This window comes from Oratosquilla oratoria, chromosome 26 (genome assembly GCF_046742065.1).
Source record: "Oratosquilla oratoria isolate Oo_2021 chromosome 26, ASM4674206v1, whole genome shotgun sequence".
NCBI lineage: Eukaryota > Metazoa > Arthropoda > Malacostraca > Stomatopoda > Squillidae > Oratosquilla > Oratosquilla oratoria.
The window spans coordinates 50,091,241-50,116,580 of NC_134802.1; the positions used below are offsets into that span (position 1 = coordinate 50,091,241).

General features: G+C 41.9%; 1 protein-coding gene across 4 annotated transcripts in view; it reads right to left on the bottom strand.

Moving 5' to 3' along the window:
• The window catches only part of TP53INP (Tumor protein p53 inducible nuclear protein), a 36,490-nt gene extending 20,712 nt beyond the window's left edge, over nucleotides 1–15,778 (bottom strand). The window contains exon 1 of one of the 4 annotated variants that reach the window (XM_076209745.1): nucleotides 14,960–15,778. In XM_076209745.1, coding sequence (XP_076065860.1) covers nucleotides 14,960–14,993 — 34 coding nt within the window. In that variant the 5' untranslated portion in view covers nucleotides 14,994–15,778. Of the gene's footprint in view, nucleotides 1–9,214; nucleotides 9,372–14,959 lie in introns of those variants that run through there. The other 3 variants (XM_076209743.1, XM_076209746.1, XM_076209744.1) reach the window with 3 other exon arrangements.
• Between the last annotated feature and the right edge of the window lie 9,562 nt (nucleotides 15,779–25,340).

Genomic DNA, 25,340 nt, shown 5'->3' on the forward strand with positions numbered 1-25,340 from the left:
TCGTAGGCTACAACTACTCTCCTTACCTCAGCGAGGCAAAAATTTTCTTTGGAATTGTGCAAACATTTACCATACAATTCATATTTTTTTAATTCCACGAACTGTCTATTACCGTGGAATCTTAAACCCTGCGATTTTTTGGATGTGTGTAAAAGAATGATAGCCACCAGTAACAACGTGGTAAGTTATTCGCTGTTAAAACATATTTAACGTCAACTAATATCACAAACCTGAATCAACCATCGTTTTGCCAAAGGGACATGTATATTGAGTAGGGTGGGTTATGACACAGCACTTAGGAACTGGGTACGTCTTCAAGGACATTGGTCTGTATACTGTGAAGCAGTCTAAACAAGAACAGGCCAATTCACTTAGGAAACATGACACAATGTCGTCATGGGGAGGGGCACCAGGTGCCTGCCAAGTTGCCTCGGAGGAAGGTGCTGAGATAGCATGACAACGCAAAGTCGCAGTAAGACGACTGTCGTATCCCGTGACGTCATGTCGCAACTCTTGACGTCAACGTCATGTCGTCTGTTGTCTTTCCGAAGTACTTTGCTGCGAAACTTCAAACCCCGGCATTGGGTGTTGAAAAATAAACAAACAAATAAAGGAGACCTGGAGTTTAGACCGTCCCCCCAACGCGAGGTACTTTATTGATTTTGTTCTGGAGCAGCTGGAAGGAGCGGGGGAGCGGACTTGGGAATAACAAGGGCCTCCATCGATCCAGGCGCCTTTTGATCGTAGTTGGCCACCTCACCCCGTCTCCAGTGTTCAACCGGAATCGAATCCATTAAGTCCACAACCTTCTGAGGAGAAGTGTTGCTAAAGATGGAGAAAAGAAAATTAAGAAGAAAAGATAAGATAAACGAGAGATGAAGAGAAAAAGAAAATAAATGTGTGTGTGTGTGTGTGTGAGAGAGAGAGAGAGAGAGAGAGAGAGAGAAGAGATGAAGAGTACAAGAAAAGAAACAAGTGTGTATGACTGTGTATGTGTGTGTGTGTGTGTGTGTGTGTGTGAGAGAGAGAGAGAGAGAGAGAGAGAGAGAGAGAGAGAGAGAGAGAGAGAGAGATTTGAAGAGTAAAAGGAAAAATAAATGTGTGTGTATTTACCTAGTTGTATCTTAAAGGAAGGGAAGCTATGCTCGCGGAATCCCGTCTTTGTATCTCGCAGTGTCTAGTTTGCTCCTAAAATCGAGTGTGCGTGTGTGTGTGAGAGAGATAGAGAGAGAGAGAAAGAGAGAGATTGTGTGTGTGTGAGAGATAGATAGAGAGAGAGATAAAATTGTGGGCAAAGAAGAAGAAAAGAAAGGAAAAAAATAACGAGAGGGGAATGAAAGTGAAAGAGAAAAATTGGGGAGAATTGAAGGTCAAGATTGTTGGCACGGCAACTATCAGCAGCATATGCTACTTCGGCAGCCAGCTGGGCGTCCCCCCCTGGCAACCTGAGCGAAAACACAACAGCATCCCTCTGGGCGCTTGGCAGAATCAAAAAGGTATCTGGAAGGTATGTGGATGCTTACTAACAACTCTGGGTCGTGTGGAACGACGTTTTTTTCACACAAACATAAGGATACCTACCACCAACACCAGGAACAAACAACTGCTAACTTACCTTTACCTTACATAATTAGATATTTTCCCACATCGATGCGGTTGGGATGGGAAAATTCTTCACATTCAACAAGTTCTGGTGGGACTATTTTACCCCCATGGCAACATCAGAAGGTGGTGGGGGAGGTTGATTTAGTGATAAAACAAATAATTACAAAAAATATCAAATCACCTTCCTCGGTATGTGAATATACTTCCCAGAATTATGCTTTTGTCTAAAGCCAAGCTACTTTAATCGACTGAGATATTAACTTTTTCTTGCAGCCCGCCTTGGTATGTACCTATTGGTCTCCTGCCAATTACCTTCAAGATGGATGGTGACCTCACTGGAGTGGGGATGGTCATCCAGCATCTATCCCGAGGGCACTGAAGATCACACCATCCTCCCCCGAAAGGGTCAGGTAAGGTCAACTCCGGTACGTGACCTTACACCCGACTCAGCAAACAGCTGCACTGACCAGCTTAGTGGTCGAAGGTACCTTTCTCATGTACTCTCTCACCCACTCTCTCTCACACACACACACACACAAACACACAATATTACCCACTGATAGGTCATTCGAGCTCTGAGCTCTCATCCGGGAGGTTAATAACTGTCGATCACGAGTCCAACACGTGATCCAAGACCTTGGTGAATCACACACACACATACACACACACACAGGGAGTGCATAAACTATACAAGAATTTAAGATCAAACTGGATGATGAAAGATACAAAAGCGGGTCACTACGGGCACTCTTCCTGTAAAATACAACGAGGTAAATACACACACACACACACACACGAAACAAGGGGGAAAGTAACTGGGAAAGTCTCAAGAGAAAAGGTTGATTGCCGAGTTCAGGTCACGGAAAGTGGTGGGTAAAAACCCGACAGATCTGAATTGGGAGGGGAGGACACCACAAGGTCGTGGGAATAAAGTGAAAAAGACCGGATGTCTGAAGGATACGGACAAAAATCCATGCTGATGCATAAACTGGAATAACCTGGATTATACATAGCCCGTGCTGCCACCACGCACCAATCATAACATGACGTAACAATAGGAAAATGTGGGACAACCCAACAACTGTAGTTCATTTTATGCAAATTACAATTAGGTGAGATAAACACACACGACTCGACGACGCAGTGGTTTGAGTCTCCGGCTGCCATTACGGCCGTCCGGGTTCGAATCCCGCCCAGGGCTGAAATAATTTCAATATCGCTGCGCAGCGGGGTGTTACTCCAACTCTCGTGGGAGGGGAGTTGGGTGTGTGTGCGTGTATGGTCACATCATTACCCATAGATCGGTTATATATGAGCTCTGAGCTCTCTTCCGGGAGGGAAATAGCTGTCGATCACGAGTCCAACACGTGATCGAAGAACATGATGACTCACACACACACACACACACACAAGGTTTGCTGGTGTACTAGATAACGTCGTGATCCAAGCGAGAGGTCCCGGGTTCTATACAGCCGCGCTTCCGTCGGGTTGAGCTTTCACCGATACTCCACGCATTTCCTGCTATGAACTCTCAACCGTAAAGAAAATAACTGTTGATCACATGTCTAACACGTGATCCAAGACCATGATCTCTCTCACACACGAACCCTGGGTACACACAAAGATACTGTAAGTTTCAAACCTAAAGACAGATGGACCTTGTTTTGATCTTTATTCCCTGTAGTGGACCACATTATTGATCAGAACACTCCTTGTAGTCCATCACACGGGTGTTCTCTAGACGCTAAAATCCTGTCTCGTGTTTAATGTGCAACAAAGATTCACGCTTGACAGGTGGTTGGTTCTGATGCAGACTTGGCAGCTAAATCCCCAGCTGGCACATATACAGATGGTGGCCCAACCACCTGCGCATACCAACTGTACTTAGGAAAGATATGCCATAGTTGCATGCGTGCGTGTCGTTTTCAGGCAATAGGAAAAACACTGTACAATAGCCATACAACTGGGGTTGTTAAATATATATATAATTATATATATATATATATATATATATATATAAAGCCAAGTTCATTTCTGCTTGAGGAAGAATTCGTTACCTTAGCAGTGTTTGAGCTTTTCTGGCGCGAAAAAATAAGCATCTTCCTCTCTTTTGCTTATTACATAATACATAATTAGCTACCTACTATACACCGAAAATATGCATTTAATAACAATAATAATGATAATAATAACAATAACAATAAAATAATAAAAACAAACATAACAATAATGTCTTGATAAACCTCTCTAAAAATAAAAAAAAACATATAAAAATGTATAAAAAATAGAGGTGGAGTAAACACAACAAAAAATATGTCCTTCACTTTTTTTCAGAATCAAATTGGGGGTTACAATAAAACGGCGGCACGCAAAACAATCCCTCTCATTTTACGAGCGACTCCGGACAATAGCAAGGCTCTCCACACCGGATCTACTCCTCTCCCTCTGGCAAACTGATGATAAAGCACTCTTGCATTACCAGGAAACATAAAATCTATAAATAACGCAACGGCGTTTGAAGGTTCACGATCTCCTTTCAAGAGGATGTTGGATTCCACTCGTGGGGGCTTTGAGACCTTTTATGTATAGATTTCGAAACTCCGAGTCGATGATGTCTCAATCGTTGCACGGTTAGTGCATCAAATAAGTCCGACGGTGTGTATAAAATAAACATTATTGTAGAAACTCTTGACCACATAAGGATACAAAAATAATGTGAAAAGGATACAAAATTATTGTGATGTGGATACAACGAGACTCAGCGAATTTTCCAATCCACCTGTATGGAACGGTTATCCTACGTCTTTCGTGTCTACCACTAGCTTTATTTCTGCTGGAGAAAGACGCAAAGGATGGGAGGTGTATTGAGTGAACCTTTCCCAAGCTTTCTGGTAGGAGAACCATAACATTGCAATATTTTCTTTAGATTCCATCAACAAAGTGACATACATCAAAAGATCCTGTTCTGATCAACGTAGACGACTCCCAATTAACGGGCGGACTGGATTTCAAATGACCGAAAACGCCCCATCTGCTAAATTACACAACTATAAAAAAATAAACAAATTAAACATTGTACATCAAGTATGCTACCTCGTTTCTAGTTCCAACAACTAATCATATTTTCTGGGAACCAATCGAAAAAGTACAACTCTGTTTGAAAAACGCTGATATTTAATCTTCGCTCTACTCGAGCAGAAAAAGAAATCCCAACCGCATCTTCCTGTTTCGCGCGCTCAAATCTGATATATAAATGCTCATATATAATAATAAAAGAAAAAAAAGAATATCCTAAGCATTTTCTATATACAAAACTGTACTACAACATCAACAACAACAACAAAAAACTACATTTGTACACAAACGGATTTGGTAAGTGTGCGCGCGGGAAAATACATACTCTTCAAAACAGCACCCCATAACTCCCTAATGCTGACTGCAATCCACGGGACGGACACTCCAATAACCCCATCCCACCCCACCACTATTCAAAACCTTGCCAAAGAACCCACGCAACTTCGCATTTGACGCAACACCTCGGATACAAAACACACCAAGTCCAACCTTCGACAACCTCACCACCCACCTGCAAACACAACATACGAACGAACACACCCACACACACATCAGCTGAGTCTCAAGGTCGATGCGTACAGGAAGAGAGTTGGAAGTCGCCTCTCCAACAAAATGACGTTGGAGACTGTTGCACTCACAACTGTGTGTGTGTTTATATATATATATATATATATATATATATATATATATATATATATATATATATATATATATATGTGTGTGTGTGTGTGTGTGTGTGATTCACCTTGGTCTTTGGATCACGTGTTGGACTCGTGATCGACAGCTATTTCCCTCCCGGAAGAGAGCTCAGAGCTCGTATGACCGATCTATGGGTAATGCTATGACCTTACACGCACACACACACCCAACTCCCCGCCCACGAGTTGGAGTAACGACTCGAAGCGGTCTAGGATCACGTGTTGGACTCGTGATCGACAGCTCTTTCCCTCCCAGAAGAGCTCAGAGCTCATATATGAGCAATGCTGTGACCTTACACGCATACACAAACTTCTCACATACGAGAGTTGGAATAACGACTCGCAGCGCAGCGATACTGAAATTATTTCGGCCCTAGGCGGGATTCGAACCCGGACCGCCGTAGCGGCGGACGGGAACTCTACCACCGCGCCATCGAGTCGCGCGCGCAATGACTTATTTTCTTACAAATAAGTTTCATGGGGTCAGTGGGGTTGGAAGAGGGCAACTAAGCTACTTTACAAAAGAAGCTAGCCTGGCATTTCTTTTACCTGGATTCCCTTCCAGGAATCGCTGGAAGCACGATAGCAACCCAACTTTCACCTCTGTGCGGTGTGTGTGTGTGTGTATATATATATATATATATATATGTGTGTGTGTGTTTTCCACATATACTGAATTTTTCCAAATTTCATACTTTCCAAACTCCCACAAATCCTTTTAGTTTACGTTTATCTTATCATGATTAACCCCAAAAATAAATAATAATAAATAAATTAAAATAAAAACTCGAACGTGCATTTACTTGCGTCTCGTTCAGTCACGTAGTGTTTTGTTTTAAATTTGAAAACCCCAAGGTTAACAGTCTGATGCATTTATATTTACATTTTCTTTTCTGTGTCTAAGTGCGTGTGCGTGGGGGGGGGGTTGCTGGCAAGAAGTGTAGGTGTAAGGCAAGTGTGGGTGTAAAAGAAGCTATGAATCATGGTAGCTTCAAGTCACTTTCGTATAATTCCATTTTGTGACAACTATGACGTAACGCCACGAAAACTTAATATGGCAGTTACGACAGTATTCACGACTAAATATAAATTGATGCACAATTAATATGCAATTTGTTCGGTTTGGTTACACGTTTACGTGTATTAAGTTGGTTGGTTTCCTCATTTCACAAGTATGGCTACGCGTTTTAGAAGACTCGATTCCAATGGAATTCCCAACTCGTCACTGGAACATAACGACTTTGTAGTGCATACTTCCGTGGGTGATGGCGTGTTTACTGAAAAGCGTTGCGTAATGTTTTGTCATTGTAGGACATGTTACCCCGTCCTCGAATCCGTCGCCTAGATATTGAATTAACCCCTTTCCAGCACTAAGTTGCATCATGTTAGGGTTTAACAAAAAGAAAAAAAATATATTCACCACGGTATCACGGATATCTTAGATTTTGGGGCAAGAAGGACATCAGCGCATTTTAAACTATATACGAGAAAAAATATATATTTTTGTAAACAATGGCACAATTATACCAAGTGCCTTCTTCATTTATTCAATGTATTTCTACAAGCTGGGCTGATACAATGGACAAAGTACGCAGGCGTGGGCATGTACATAGCAACACTGTACAACCTTGTAATGAATATGGGACAACCAAGGACTTTATTCCGAGATAACATTTGATATCATTCGATTTGATGGAATTTGTACCCAGTAATGAGATCATACTAATCTCCTGCGACTCGCTATTGCTATCCTGAAGCATTTGCTATAAGTGACGCGACATTCAGATGCGCCTAACAGAAAACGATTCCTGCACGAAAGAAAATAATAATAACAATGATAATAATAATACAATATAATGATAATAATAATACGTCAATATAAATAAAAATAAGAAAAACAAAAATTTACCCAACTAGACTGGTTGATTCTCAAACTTATCTATGCTGGCTAACGGGTCTCGGCGATTTCATTCATACGAAAGGGAACTTTAAGCATATAGGTACCATCTGTACAAAACCATTCATCCAAATTTTGCATTTTAGACACTTTATTCTATTTTCAAACGATTTTATTCAGATGTGGAGACCCATCCCCTGCACAGGTTGCGAACCGTTATGCAAGAGGCACCTTCCCATCACTACCTAGTGGAGGACATCTTGAAGTGCCTGGGAGTCATACTGAAGGAAGTCTGATGTTCCACAATTATACACAAAACTCTCTCCCTATCTCTCTTGTACACAAACACACACACAATATATATATATATATATATATATATATATATATATATATAGACACATTTTTATTAACCACAATACACTTTAATTATAAGCCATCAACACTGAGAGACTTGTCACGTCCTAGCACAAGTTCGAGTCTTTGGTTGCACCACGTTTCAATTTCTGCATGTTGGCCTCCTCGAGTCTCTCGATGTTGATGGCTTAGAATTAAAGTGTATTGTGGTTGATAAAAATGTATATCTGTTCACTGGAACCCAGTGTTGTGTGTGTGTGTACACACACACACACACATATATATATATATATATATAAATATACACATATATATGAATATATATATTACATATATATATATATATATACACATTATATGAGAGAAATTCGCTAATAACAGCAACATCAATCTGATAATCTTCATGGCAGTCGCATGCAGGATTCGAACCCACTGCTTTCGGCCACCCGTAAGATCACCTTCACAGAGCCTTAACCCACTACACCAACAGAGACTGTAAAAGCCTTGAAACCTGGAATAGAACTGATTCCCGAGGATAGGAAAGACATACATATATATACATATATACACTAGTAAACTGCTGTGCATGGAATTAATCTTGTACATCCAGTAACGGAATATGCCTTTCCGTAATTCCGATATACTATATTCTGGTTTGGGCATTCCGCAGGAGTGGTAGTGGCGCCCATGCAGAACTATAAAAGAAACTGCAGTGTGGTGCGTGGACGCTGACATGCAAACGCATTAAGTCCCATTCTGGGGAAGTTAGATCGATCGAGGTTAAGCAAACACACAGACCTTCCTAAGGGACATTGCCCTGAGAAGATTTCATGGATTGGGTAGGCTACGGCAATCATGAGCAACAGAATGTGAAATTGTAAACCCTTAACTCACTTGGAATGAAGTTACAAAATACTGCCACGGATTACTTGGATAAGAAAAGTAAAGGCAACGAATAAAATAATAGTACCACTATAACAGCAGTGTCAACTGCATCCGAAATCGATCACTAGCGTTCACACGTAGCAGAGCACATCAAAATCTTCCCCTCACACTCCCCCAAACACGGGCAAAATCCTCCTAACTGTTCCTCAAGATGAAAGTATAATTTCACCACGCTGTACTCGCGATAAACTTTTCAGAATTAAATTTTATCCTACTGAAGACATCAATAGCACTAAGCCTACCCATTCCCTGGAGGTAATATCGACCAGGGAACTAGCGACACCAATGTAAACAGCTACAGTATTCATCGCTCGTCGACCCCGTGTCTAGAAGTGCGACTTATAGGCAATATTTTTCCTGTCTCAGAATTCTAAGTTCTGGAGTTTCAGCAGAGACAATTACTGTGTAGATAACATTCCCATTAACCACTAATATTAAGGAATGATACAAATAAGTACAATGACTCCAATGTACACTATGGTAGGATAATTTTGAATTATAGACCAGTTGCATCATCCTAAGTAAATCTAAACCACTTTTTCTACTACACTAAAACCCTTAGACCTGCAAGAATAAACCAACATTTATTACGAGTTTCACTACAAATAAACTACAATCAAAGTAAGTAATTACTTACATTAAAAAAATAAAAAGTCGATGTGAGAAGAGTACGGATGCTCCCGTTGTGGAGGGCGAATCAATACTGAGTTATTCAGCTTCTAGTTGGTGAGCTCAGCTGGGTGACGCCTGCGCTGCCAGATGTACGACTGCTCGGTAATGTACTTGGCATCTTTATCCTCTCACATAATTGTTTGAAAAATAGCTAAAACGATATGAAAGACTTTGCAAGTCGGCAGTACATTCTCTACCGTATATCACTACACCATAAGTTATGCAGCTGCACCCCTCCAAGGCAGGAACGTAAAATATGGATACTGTAAAATAACAGTACCACAAGCGACCGTTGACAGTTCCCAGCTGATCGCTCCAAGGACTGATCACGTGACCATACATGAACTCCTGACACCTCCCCCTGCTAATTGACAGGTCATTTTACAACTAATTTCCACACTGCACAATCCATGCACTAGTATCTTCATAATAAGTCAGTGATATATTCAACCTAATACATGGCTAAATAAAGCAGAAAATCCTATACTGACAACATATTAGAGCGACTGCGCGATTCACGGACCATAACATGATGTGCCACATTTCCTTTTCCTTATTTTTCTATTCGAAATGATACATACGATTCGTACGTTCCAAATAGTCACGTCTACAAAGGCAGCATTGGGTAATTGGGTTATATAGTTAGCAAAAGATTCCCTGTGACTTAGATGATTTGGCAACGTTGCATGGTTGGTAAACAAAGAAGAGGTGGTGACGATAGTGAGGTTTGAAAATAGCACAGAACCACAGCACCTGCTCCTGCCCGTAGACTACCCGGAATAAACCCAGTTCACATCATATGAACTTAAAACTATCGTTAGTATCTTTTAACATATATGTGAGAACATCCATAATATATAAAACTATTTTCCACAATCGGTACACGTATGACGTCATGTTGTGAAGTACTTGTACCCCTCCCTCATTCATATTGATCCAGAACTTGATATTACATCGTACATCTATATACAAACACGAAAAAAGTCCCGACCTTTCGTTTACACAGAAAGTTTGGCTTAGCGTGTCCACTTTCCACTGTTTACTAGTCTGACTTTTTCGAAAAAGTCTCAATACCACTTTTTGTCCCAAGCCATCTGGAGTTATCCGTAGGAAATTTTGTAAAGAGCGTTATCATGACCTCAACAGGGTCCTAAAAAATTATTGAGGCTCCCCAAGGAATCAGGGCATTATTACTGTTGTTATTATTATTATTATCATTATTTTTATTATTACTATTATTATCATTATTATTATTATTGTTATTTTACTACAATGTTTCCTCTTCCAAAAGGAATGACTTCTTAGATTCTAATATTATCTAGTGCCTTCAGGACGAAAGGCACAAAATCATCAATTCTTGAAGGACAGTGACCAAAGAAGAATCGATGGCCATGCAACTTGGCGACGAATAAGAACAAAGTCTGGTTTTCCGTAGGAGGAAAGTTAGCCATCGGCCATTGCTGAAGATATGAGGCAAAGGGAAAAAAAAGTACAATATAGTATTGGCCTTGTGCCAAACGCAGTATATTTACTGCGTGCGTGCGTGCGTGTGTGTGTGTGTGTGTGTGTGTGTGTGTGTGTGTGTGTGTGTGTTTGTGTGTGTGCGCGCGCGCGTGGGGGAGTTGGCATTTCCTCCTATGTTTGTCATGCCACCGACAGACATTGCACCATCTCAGAAGAAAACTGTTTAATTTTCTCAGAAGTTTTAGCGTTAGCAAGAAATGATACATAAATAAAAATATATATAAATCAGAGCACTTTTGAACACAAACACAGGACACGTGCCATAACTCCAACACCATATTCATTACATTCTGTTACCAGCCAAAGACGGGAAGCATTAGACCGTCTAATAGAAATCATACACAAGTGTGCGTCAAAGATTAGAGCGCCTAATGGAAATTATGAACAGGTGTGCGTACGTAAGATATTCCTCCTTTTACTGGATCACGTGCTTCACTAGTGAGCAACGGCTATTAACCTCCCGTATGAGAGTTCAGAGGTCATATATTGCCCGCTCTATACAAAATGCTCATGTGAGCTTACATACACATACACGTATACACTACCCCAATTATTTGTCCGAGGAAGCGCGTGATATACACAGCTATTTATTCCATTCTGTTTTCCACAATGCATCTTACTGACATTTTTTTCTTTTTACATTCTCCAAATGCTTCTCCACGTTCTTCGATTTACATCGAAACAATTGGGTAACCTTTTAATAAGTATTCTCTACGTTCTTTCACTTCCCAGCCGAATAAAAGTCTAACTTGACGACCATGACATAGACACGCTCCGTCCATTCAGAACGAACTTAATCTTTGATAATTATGTTCAAAATTGCCATCCTATACTACCTGATGGGAATGGAGAAAAAGGTCCGAATTGCAACTTTCTATATCGGGAGTCCGGTAAGACAGGTTAGTATTTAATTTCTTATTCGAGAAGCGTCCAATTTTCCGATTAACCCCAAGGCAATGGAGGATTTTATTTTCCCTCTTATAACAATATTCTTTGGACGCGTCAGCATGGAAAATACTAAACGCGAACGCTCACTTTACGGCATTTAAATGTGTGGATGAAAAAAGAAAATGACGTCGATAATGTTTTTTTGTGCAATATTATGTAGAAGTAAACCAATATATATCTCATTAAGTTTTATGTACAATCTACACATAAGACATAACCTAACGTATCCTTAGCATGAAGAGATGCACTTTATTTAGGCGCTTATTGCTATTATAAGTCGCGGCCTTGTACGGCAACATCGTCTACCGCACCGATATGACGTAGGAGTCTTTGTTCGTTACAAGGTGGGGTTGGAGAGTCGGGCTGGCGTTCAGCGTGTGACGCAACCAAGGACAAGACCCAAACGAAAACGTGACGGTTGAGGCTCTAAGAACTGGTGCATCGCGCTGGCTGTTCAGTTGAGTCTCCCCTCCTAGACTAATAGGTTTTGCGTCCACCGAAACAAAAACACCTCCAGTAGGTCTTGCCTCGACACACACATAAAAACAGTTTTCCTATCCGCTTCCACGAAATTCATTAAGCGAGTCTCGTCGGGTCAACATTCTGAATGCTAAGACAGACCGACCCCGTCTCATTCAAGTTACGAGTTCAACTTGTGCCTTGCACGATCGTGGACGTTCTGAAACATTCTAGCCATTATGCAGATCTATTTTCATTACTGATTATTTAATACACATTTGCTATATGGCATTTATCTTATAGTTACAAAATACATCGGATACTCGGCAGCATACTGCTTGGTGAAAATTGTCAATTCAACTTTGAACCAATAGTTTACATGGTTATTTCTTGCAATATTGCTGTTGCTCAATGTCACCAATACGTTTTATTTGCGCCGTTGCCATGGCAGCTGTGAAAACAAGGTATCTAAGTGAGTTGCAACTTTCTCAAGAATATCAGCGACATCTTTTCTCATATTTGTTGGAGAAAGTTCGTGTCATCCTTCTCTACACTCGTCAATCATTTCGCGAAAGGAACCTTAAATTTTTGTGCAAAAAAGGAAAAATAATTCAATATCGTAATGGGTTTCATATGTTTTCGTTCAGATGACACTTCCTTTACTTTGGTTATTTCCACTTATTCGACAACCCCCCCCCTCCCCAACCCATGACAATGAAGAAACTAAGCTTAGGAGTTAATTCAACCATAAAAGACACTGACTGACCCCAATTACACACTACAATGCATAAAATCGCGCGCGTGCATGTGTGTGTGATTCACCATGGTCTTGGATCACGTGCTGGACTCGTGATCGAGTTTTTTCCCTCCCATATGAGAGCTCATATATGACCGATCTGTGGGTAATGATGTGACCTTACACGCACATACACACACCCAACTCCCCGCCCACGAGAGTTGGAGTAACGGCCCGCAGCGCAACGATACTGAAGTTATTTCAGCCCTGGGTGGAATTTGAACCCGGACCGCCGTGTGTGTGTGTGTGTGTGTGTGTCCCTTCTAGGTCATCATGTTGGGGTCAACAGGCGAGCTGTCTGGGGTCAATGCTTGACACTATTAGAAGCAATTGCTATTATTAGGTTACTGCACAACAGTTTGCTTTCTTATAACAGTCATTCTGGTGCTATGAGATCGATCACATCATCTGAACAGATGCATAAGTAAAATGAAAAAAAATTGTCCCTTCCCCTTCCCTCCAGCCATAGACTACACCATTTCTTACATGATAAATAGCCTCGAACGTGTCCACCTGTTCGAAAGGGGTGGGTACACGTGCCTATATATTCCGTTTTATTCAACAAGACAAAACATTTTAATGTTTTCTTCACTCGTACTTCTAACCAATTAATGAACTAATTTTTCCTATTTCTGTGGATTTCGCTGAAAATAACAACAATAACAATGCATCCTATATAAACATGAATTTAGCACAACGAAAGCAAAACTTCAGTAGATAAAAGAAACTCATGTCAACAGTCGAGCAGACAGCGGCTGCCCACACCCCCGTGTTCCTATTTTGTTTGTTGCACCACCATCCATGTCGTTCAGTTTGAAATTCTAGTCTTCTACTCCAAACCTCGCCTTCAATAGAGCTGGAGTTCCCAAAGCTTATCAAACTGCTATATTTAAATACTTAGTAATATCACACAACTGCCCAACAAACACGAAGGAAATGTATCATATCCCTTGCATTAAACCACCTCAAAGCGGATTCTATTGCAGACAGTCCTCCCTTGGCAACCCAAACTGCCTCAGGCAAAACGAGACGGCCACATCATCAGCTGTATGTACCGTGGACGCCGCCACCGCTACAGTCATGCAACACAAAGAAAGAGATGGTTCGCTAGCCGTGGGCTTCCGCAGGCGTTTAAAAATACCTATGAGTGATAACTTGCATCCCGCAGCGACTTTTTGTCGTCATGCGAACGTCGGCAACACCACAGCAAAGATGCGTCTTCGCATACGGTCTTTCTTTTAAGAAGTCGTTTTGTTTTCGCTTGAGAGGGGAAGCATGACACCGGGGCCATTAGGTTCATGGCGCTTCTTGTTGAAAAATCTTGGTTCACCGGCGGCTACACAACAAACTTTGCCTTTACCACATTCAGTCTTGCATTGCAAAAATAATCACAACATATCAGTCTTGTAGCTTACGCCATCTTTTCTTAAGTCTTCTGGTGTGTTGTGTGCCACGGTACAATCTTGAAAGACTCGCAGCATATCATAAAGCACTAGTAATGAGAAGATTAGCGTCGAAAACATTGATCACAGAGGTCTAGATCAGTGTTTATTTACCTTGGGAGCTATAGCCTCCCCACCCCCCTGCCCCAAGGGACATCAAAATCAATCTGCGTGGGTGCTTGAAAACACTCCTTGAAGTAATTTAGCAACTGTTGGATATTTATTAAGAAGTTAGGGTGCTGGGCTACCTATATTTGACTACTGGGGGTTGCTGAGGTCGGAACGAGATAACAAATGCTCTATGCTCTAGTAAAGAGCAAGATTTTTCCTTGTCGATATTTCCTTATTGATTGTCTGTTCTAAATCACAAAATGTTCTTTGAACGTGATGTCATATAATAAAGAGGCAAGGTATATCTTCTTGAGTAATATTCATAAAGTACCGTGATGAATGATAAGTCAATACACGGTTGTGAACCCTTCACATGTCAACATAACCAAGACACCGCCGGTAATCTGAGGGAAACACACAAATAGCTTACCTTGTTCGGGGAATATGTTGAAGAAACTTCCCATCTTGCCGGTAGAAATAGGGGGAGCTTGTTCGTCCCACACACACTCTTGACGTTAGTGTGCAAACGACCTGCGTCGCGTTACGTCAGAGCACGGTCTGCTTTGGTCTCAGCAGGCAGGCTGGATGGGAGGCGGGGGCTGGCTATGACGCTCAGATCACAAAATGGCAGTACTAGTGTTTACACAGAGCTGCGGGTGATTTTTCAGTCACGAGGTTGGTGAAGGCAGTAAAGCTTCTAGTAACAGGTTCTGACTTGTATCGCCGTGTCGATGGGCCGGCTGGAGATAACAGATCCTGACTCAGCTGACAAGGATACAGTGCTCAACACTGCTTGTCATCGACTATCTTCACTTTGTGATGGTATCCTACGGATTGGATGAACGTTGCAGGATGCCAAAGGGGTTCTGTCGGTACGCCTCTTTAACGTGCAAGAGTTGCCCCCAGGATTTATGGTTTGTTTTGCTTGTATTCTGCTGACTACGCAACTCGAAGTGGCTGGGATATGACGCGGTGGGACCTTTAAATTTGAAGTACAACGGTAAGTTGACTCGTACCCTTCACACAACGATGCTTTAACATTCAGTGAAGCGCGTTAAGGCATTGAAGGGGTGAATGTCTGAGGTGTGGACGGCACAGTGTTCCCACTTGGTCAACTTGACAATCCGCTCTGAAATGATAACTTCCCAGTCTGGAGTGCATAAGGACTATGACGCTCCAACTCCCTTCCCTGCCCTGTGGCGTGAAGCGTGGGCAAGGCAGGGGTGGCGGAGGAGGGGGAGGAGGTTATGGAGTAGGTTGTGGTGGTGGAGGGGGAGGAGGCAACGCCCTAGTGAGGCCAACGTCGTAGTAACCCAGTATCCTCTCGACTCTTCTCTTTTCTCTCTAAAACCACGGGTTGGGCAATGGTGCAGAGACAAATCTGCAACGGAGGGCGTGTTGTATAGTTAGTAAGGAATGCATTGCACGGTTCACTTGACCCGAATCAGCTGCATGCAAAATGCACAATATTCTTTTATGCTATCTCCCTCGACGTACCCACTCTAAGATACATGAACCAACCAGATGTTCACCTTAACAGTGTGTTTGTGTCGGGATAATGAAAGTACAATGCAGCCGCTCGCCGGCCAAGCCTACGGGTTACGAAATCTGCGACGCCATTTACGAAGCCCAGGCGAGTCGGGCTGTTGGCTACTGTCAACACCGACGACCCGGAGGGAAGCAGGAAATCGCAACACAACCAGCCACGCCGTCATCCTCCCCCCACCCCCACCCCCACACCCCTTACACCCATCCATTAGTCTAGATTGCCTATCACTGCTCGCAGGATAAGTACAGTAACTTCCTAATGACGCTAAAATTTCGTGTTCCACGTCACCGTTGGGGAGATGTGACTGGGTTTCTTTGTCCTGCAATGATTGTGTGCTAACATGTTCGAGCACAGTAGTACAAGCAGCCGCAGGATTGTGTCTGTATATCCTCCACCCACATTCCCCCCCCCCCTCCTTCCTTCCTGAACCAGGCCCTGGGACAAGAGGCTGCAGTGTACCAGCGAATATTGTGTCTCAAAAAAAGTACTCACTCTTGGGAATGTTTTGTCTGGACAAGGGTGTTCATCATTTTGAAATTTAAGGAATAGTTAAGTCTTTTCCTCGAAGTCTAGTCTAGTCCCCCACCCTGCGTGTTCGCAGATGTTCAAATGCTGTAACGTAATTGGCTGTGAAGAGGAGTCAATAGTCGTTACAAATAATACAAAATACACTGGGCAAAATACGTGCCACAATATCTCTCTACCCCCCCCTCTCTCTCTCTATCCCTTCCTTTGGCCTCACAGTGCCATTCTCAGTGCTTTTCTGAGATCTATCCTCCTCCCGTTTACTCGGTGCCACATCCATCCTTACAACATCTGGCGTACCCTGTGTGTGTGAGGGGGTTACCTCCCCCGTCTCCTCAGCCTTCTCTACAATAGAAAACGGGCGCCTCACGTGCCAAGGAGTCAACACTCCCCTCCCTTCTCTCACACCTTCACTCCCCTCTAGCCTCCCATTCTAAGGAGAGCCATATTTTCCACCCCCACCCCACCCCACCCCCTCCACTTACACATCTCGTGGCGCAGTTGGTAGACTTCCTGGGTACCACTACGGCGGTCCGGGTTCGATTCCAGCCCAGGGCTGAAGTAATTTCAGTATCGCTGCGCTGCAGGTTGTTACTCCAACTCTCGTGGGCGGGGAGTTTTGGGGGGTGCGTGTAAGGTCACAGCACTACCCATAGATCGGTCATATATGATCTCTGAGCTCTCTTCCGGGAGGGAAATAGCTGTCGATCACGAGTCCAACACGTGATCCAAGACCATGGTGAATCACACACACACACACACACACACACGAATGGTGTTTCAATCCATACTCAGAGAAATGACGAAAATCCTCAGAGAACCCATCCTAGATTGGAATATGCAGCAACAGTATGATTTTTACACAAACAGAAATCAAGCTAGATCGAAAAAAAATGTCCTCAGCCTGGCATAAAGACCGTATAGGGAAATCTAAGGAAAATTGAAAGAATGGAGATGGAGAGAGGTGACATGATTGCGGTATTGAGATCAAATAAGGGCGTGGACAACAGAAGCGACAGGCAATATCTTCAGGATGGGGAGAGCGGCACGAGGCGCCGGGGAAAAGTGAAAAGGGACAATGTGTCAGAGGGATATCAAGAGACACGGCTTTCCCTACAGATGCGTCAACTGGTGAGGCAACCTATGGGAGGAAATAGTTAAATAAAAAAAAAAACGTAAACGAAGTTAAAGCTAAGCTTGACTGATGGAGACAGAGAGGGACATGGGGCGTGCATCTGTTCCTGTTCCTGTTCCTGATCCTGATCTCCCCATGGCCAAAACATTGAGAGCACCACAGCACATAGGACCCAATCTAGAGAATGTAGTGTTACTATGGAACCCAATCCTGACAAAGAATAGAGACAAGCTCGATAAGGTCCAACAAAGCACAACAAACGGCGTCCCAGGGGTACAAGGGCTGACAGAGGAAGAGATAAGGGGGAAATTGAACAAGGGTTTGAAGAACAAGGAGCCATGATGACCTTGTATGTCAAGAGGAAACAGGTCACAAGGAGAAGACTATAAACACGTCAGCGGTGAGAACGAGAGAACAAAGGCTGAAACTCTAGAAGCCCAGAGGAAAAAAGGATCTAAACAAAAAACAACTTTGGGAATAAAACAAATGAAGGTCGGAATCCATTACCACCGGAAATGATACAGCACAGGCCTAAACCTCAAAGAATGTCAACAAAATCGAAGACTACAGAGTGGAATAGAGAGATGACGAAAAGATTAAAGGGCGGGGGGAGAAGACACATAACTTGGCACTGCATAGATGGATGCGTGTCCGTGAACACATAACGATTACAAAGCTATGAAGGGGCAATGACACCCCGAGCACTTGGAGCGGAGGACATAACCACAGTTTCTGTTATGAATCAACGCAAATAAAAGGAAGGGATATGTTGCAATAGACTTGCCCCTGTAAAACTTGGTTAGGTAAGCACACACACACACACACACACACACACACACACACACACACACACACACACACACACACACACACACACACACACACACACGGAGACAAGTTGGGTTTGTCTCCTTTCACGTGTAGCCCCTGTTCACCTAGCAGCGAGTAGGTACGGGACGTTAGTCAAGGAGTTGTGACCTTGCATTCCCGGTGTGTGGAGTGTGAGTGGTCTCAGACCTACCCAGAGATCTGCTAATAATGAGCTCTGAGCTCACTGCCGTAGGGTGGTGTCTGGCTGTCTCGAAAAGAGGCTGCAGCAGATCCGAGGTGAATACACACACACACACACACACACACACACACACACACACACACACACACACACACACACACACACACACACACTTTCGTGCATTTAAAATGGTTTTACCAATGGAGACACAGAAACGTGACCCCAAAACATAACTCTTATGCTGCACAATGCAATTTGGCAAATTTGATTAGGAAAACACAATTAGGTAAACAAACAAACGCACGTGCGCACCACGACAAGGCATCACATCGAGCGAAACGCGAGAGGACAAGAGAAGACTGACGCACGTCGTTTGTGAAAGTCAAGACGACGCAGCCAGCATGGGAAAGTTGCTACCCTTGTCCTTGTCTAACAACAAGGGAACACGTGCTGAGGGGAGGGGGAAGGGGGGAGATGATCCAGCTGGTTGGAACCGGAGTGAGGGAGGGGGGGAGGGGGTAAAGTTCTGGAATTGGACCCTGCACGTGTCTTCATGCACCACCTGGCGAGACAAGTCAAATGCAATCACGTCCTGGCGGGTACAATCGATATCCCAACCAGGAACAAGGAATAAACTTCCTTGTGTGCTGGTATGTAAAATGGTATGTCATGATATATTTGAACTTTTCACTTCCTCTACATCGACACCCGACTCTGAAGTGGCGTAATCTTTGTTGTTGTTTTTATATTTTCTTTCTGAGGGCGGCCCTCTGTAATCATATTATTTCTGTATTATTATTGTCATTGTCATTGACATTGTCATTGTCAGTGTCATTGTCATTGCCATTGCCATTGCCATTACCATTACCATTACCATTACCATTACCATTACCATTACCATCACCATCACCATCACCACCAGCACCATTACCATCACCATCACCATTACCATTACCATTACCATCACCATCACCATCACCATCACCATCACCATCACCATCACTACCATTTTCTTGTTATTATCCTGGCATTTTGGCGCTTTTTGGTATATGTAAAATAAAAAGTGAAAATTCCAATTTTATTCTGACTGGCAAAGGGGTATTTTAATCACTTTTGCAGCACACACATATCAGATGCGAGCATGAAAGACATACATTTATGTCCGTGTCTGTTAACAACGCTATCAGCAACAGCGGGCGTGAAACAGACAATTGACGAACACAAAAGTAACTTCTTGCACTTACATGTTCAGTAGAACTTTCACAATTTCCTGTTTACTCATAGAGTATTGTATTGCTGTTTGTTCTACCGAGTCAAGAGCCTTTCCTTAATCCACGAAACGTAAGCACAAAGGAATCTCGTGGATTCCTCGATCCTAAAGCCTGTGTTCCCTAAGTGGTTTTTATATATAAGTTTACTAGGTCTATCTGTAATAATTTTGAAAAAAAAATCTTGAAAAACTTTGTATACATTTGATAAACTAAAGGGTCGATAACTGCTAAAATCTGTATTATCTTTTTTTGAGCAGTAAAATAACTCTGACAATGCACAGTCAAGAACACTTTCTTTACTTTTTTACTGAGAATATATTCGAACTAATTTACAATATTTTTTTCCAATGTCTTTTTGGAAAAAATGTCGATATGTCATAATTATCCTCTAGGTGTTTTTTCTCGTTTAATAAATTTCAGATCGGGCGTCATTTCTAGCACATTACTAACGACTGCAGATGAATTTATTGACTGAACTGTAGTATTTGAGCAGTAAAACTCTTGGTAAAATTCTTCTACTCTTTTCAACATTTTCTCTTTGAATTTGATGTCTCAATTTATGTTTTTTAATGAAATCAGCAATGGCCTCCTTACAGCTACTCTGCGCTCGGCTCGTTTAGTGCTTTTACCTTTTCGGATAGTTTCCTCAGTATGATTCATGTTTCTCTTCTTTTCCTCCGATTTCTGCCTTTTACAGACAACTTGTCCAGCTCACCTTTTAATTAATTCCTCTAAGTTTTAATCTACATAGTCATTCTTCTCATTACACCACGAACTACTCTGGAATATTTGGTGTATTTTCTACATTTGTACTCCCTACTTTCTCCACCGATTTCCTGATAACATTCAACAAATTTCAGCTCATAATCTCGATGTTGCTTTATTTTTTTTAGTTTTAAATCCGTTTATAGTTTCTATCTGAAGAAGCTTTTCTATTCTATTTCCACAGAACATTCTCCCGTTAAAGGCGAGTTTATTTTCTTCAAATCTTAAGTTGAGAAGAGCTGGTCAAGCTACCGTTACTACTTATCATTCTATATACGATATAATTAATAATCATCTTACCAACCACATTAACGTTTCCATCTTAATTTCTTGGAAACACAATCGAGATTAGCGAGGAGCTCGACGGAAACTGAGTTCTTTGTTAAACCCCGGTCACACCAAGCTCAAGACCTGTTTCCGAACACCACCTTGGACGGTGGTGGAACTTTTGTTTCTCTCCTGGTTCGCGCCAGGTGGCTGTTTCATATTCATCTTCATGACGGTGAGGAGGGGGGAGATTCATTCCAATTGCGGCATCGTCTTGAATTCTTCTTATAAACAGAGGAACAGCACAAATCAGCTTGGTTACCGGTGGTCGTAAACAGGTCGTATGCTTAGTGTGACTGGGCCCTTAGTCTCGATCGTGTTTGCAAAGAATTAAAAGGGAAAAGATGATGTGGTTGATAAGATGAAAACCCATGTACTGGAGACCATTCAGTGTGTGTTATGAATACTAATTTCATATGTTCATTACTAATGTTTTCATCATTACTAGCATTATCGTCATCGTCACCAACAATGGCGCCACTGCATGAAGCCCCCAACCACATGATACTTTCTTGAAGTTTCTTCCTCCTCCTCCTTCCTTCCTCCTCTTTCTCCTTCTCCTCCTACTCTTTCCTTCCTCCTCTTTCTCCTCCTCCTCCTACTCCTTCCTTCCTCCTCCTCCTCATAGACTTTCCACTCTTTCCTCCTCTCCCTCCTACCCCTTCCTTCCTTCTCCTCCTCCTACACTTTTCACTGCTTCCTCCCCTTTCTCCTCCTCCTCCTTCCTTCCACTCTTTCTCCTCCTCCTTCTCCTGATACACTTTCCATTCCTTCCTCCCTTTTTTCTACTCCTTTCCTTTCCCCCCTTTCTCCTTCTCCTCCTCAGACTCCCTCCACTCCTCCCTCCATCTCTTTCCTCAGTTGCAGGATTCGACAGGCCAAAACGGAGTCTGCAAGTTCTGGACTCTCTTGTCCAGAGCCTTATTCTTCCTCCTCCTCCTTCTCTTCTTCCTCCTCCTTCTCTTCCTCCTTCTCTTCCTCCTCCTCCTTCTCTTCCTCCTCCTCCTTCTCTTCCTCCTCCTCCTTCTCTTCCTCCTCCTCCTTCTCTTCCTCCTCCTCCTCCTCCTCCTCCTCCTCTTCCTCCTTCTCCTCCTCCTCCTCTTCCTAACTTCCTCCACTTCCGCTCTTACGACTCTGCTTACCTTGGACAGGTGGAAAACAAAGGCCACGGTGGACTTGAGTGACTAGGATCTTTGTTTTCCTTTCATGACTCACACGTACACACACACACACACACACACACACACACACACACACACACACACACACACACACACACACGCCCACAAATGTGCACACACACACACACACACACACACACACACACTCACAGACACAGTTTTAATTCTAAGCTATGATAATTACAGTAGGAGGCAATATTCCACGAGCGTTGCTCCTTTTTTGTACACTGCAATTAAGTAAACACACACACACACACACACACACAGAGTAATAATTAGAGACAAATTCTCAAACTAGGAAGAAGTGATAAGTGGTGTCCCGCAGGGATCAGTACTGGCCCCGATCATGTTTGCCATATACATAAATGACATGGACGAAGGAGTAGAGTGTTACATGAATTTCTTTGTAGATGACGCAAAAATACTAAAGGAAGTAAAAACGGAGGAAGACTGCAAATCATTACAATAAGACTTGGATAAGATCTCGAAATGGACTCAAAAATGGGAAGTAAAATTCAATATCAAGAAATGTAGTATAATGGAATTTGGAAAAATTAAAAACAGAATATCGAAAGACTACAAAATTGGTGAAGAGGTCAAAAAAGTAAATTCGGAGAAATATCTTGGAGTGATAATCATCAAGGACATGACACCGGATAAATATATTAATAAAATGGTCGGAGAAACCTACAATTTACTGAGGTCAATAAAGTGGCATTTGCTTATTCGGATGAGGAAATTATAAAAAAAAATCTAACTACACTAATAAGACCAAAACTTGAGTACGCAGCAACACTATGGACACCCAGTGCCAAAAAGAGTATAAGAAAATAGAAAGAATACAAAGAGCAACAACAAAACTAGCACCAACTCTTTCCGAAATGACATATGAGCAAAGACTGTCCAAATTAGAATTACCAACTCTGGAACAAAGAAGGGAAAGAGGAGACTTACTATCTATAGAATAATGAAAGGAATGGAAATCTTAGATGAAAATGACTTATTGAAATGGGACAATGGAAAAACGAGAGGACACGAAAATAAAAAAAGATAATTACAGAAAAGATCTGGAAAAAAAAAACAGCTTCCCACACAGAGTGATAGATACTTGGAACAAATTAGACAAAGAAACAGTGTGTGCAAACACTATTCAAGATTTTAAGAAAAAACTTGATGCTGAAACATACAAAGACGGGTCTCACGAGCATAGCTCCCTTCCCGTATAATACAAATAGGTAAATAGAACTAGGTAAATACACACGCACGCACACGCACACACATATATGATAACCGGAGAATACGAGACAGGACCCTACGAGTGTTGTTCCTTACTGTATAATACAATTAGATAATCACACACAGAAAGGGGGACTGCTCGTCTCCGACGTACCATCATAAGTTCATGTATGTACACACACAAATATATATATATATATATATATATATATATATATTCACTATACTTGATCAATATATATATATGAAATAAAAATACAACAATAATAGCTCACGTCATCGTACGTCTTGTTCGGTGCGATAATCGCTCAACGATGATCGTTCATGTCCCAACGATGATCATTAAACGATTGTCTAGAGCACCAATTCTTTTTTTTTTCGAATGATGGGGCTGTTTTGCTTCGAGCTGCAAAGTACGAGACTGATAAACATTTTAACCGAACCTATATCCAACGCGCTTACCCAGATAGGATGCCAGTTAGTAGGATGCGTGTCATCCGTTTTATTTATTGTTGTGAATACCCCCAATGATAGCGGAATCTTGACAATATTTCGGTAACTTACAGTGTACCGAGTGGATTTTTTGTTGTTTTAGCTGCTTTTATGTTGTTTTATTCGTTGCATCCTTCTCTCGTGGTAAAGGGATGGTAGTCGTCCGTACCAGTTATTGCATTTACTATTATTACTGTCCCCAAACCATTGTACTAATTTCCATGAATTCCCACCGCACCGCAAAGGCAATATAATAATAATACTCTCAATACATTCAAATTCAAAATATATACATTATAAACAAATAAATTAAAAACAAAATGAATAAATATTAGATGTTTAGGAAACTTTATTTAGTATAATACGACCATTCTTAGTGAAAATGTTTGAAACATCACCAATAAATATATCTTGTGTAACGGCAGCTAAATACGCACCTGTCGACTTGTGTAAACGACTATACACGTGACAACGACAACAACAACAACGACAACGACTACAAGGGACTACAGCCCGCACGTGACGTAGTCTGCTGCGACGTAATATTGTCGTATCGATAAAGCGTAACTTTCGCCAAGATGGTGTCGACGCTTGGCGGTTCAAAGTGGGTAAACAAAAATATGTACTCAAATATACTCTATGCACGAGTAGTTTATTAATTTATTTTGTTATTGTTCTCTTCTTGGGAAGGTAAATCCCAGTAATCGATGAGATTTTTTGTTATTATGCCATAAAGATTTTATTCAAGAGAGTACATTATTTTTATTTGAACATAAAAAAATCCTACAATTATGTTAACTTCTGGTTTCTAATTCTCATTTTCTAATTAGCTATAAAAACTGAAATGATAAAAAATTATATTCATTAAAGTCTGGAAATTACAAAACAAAACTAATTACCATAATTCAAGAAATCGTCGCCTCGTTTAGAAACAGGATTATTAAAAGAGAGTAGGATATGCGTAATCGCCATACAAGTTAGCGGAAGGAAACGTACCTACACTTGGCGCGTAGTTTCTAGACTTGCTGACGTCTTAACCCATTTCTTTCAAATTTCCCCTTCAACATCGCTCTATCCCCGTCATCTTAGGTTCCCTTAACGCAGCTACCCTTATCTAACGATCTTATCTTCCCCAATCAACCTTTGTGCTGTTTCGTGACGTAAAATAACCTATTTTATTCCCCTAAAACTTCCTAGCTGTTGTCGAGCGCTATGACGTCATGTCGTCTTGGGGTTACGTATGGGCGTAAACACTCCGCATCAACTCTTACGCCTCCTCCTGCACTCGCTCACATTTTACGTAACATACCGAACATTC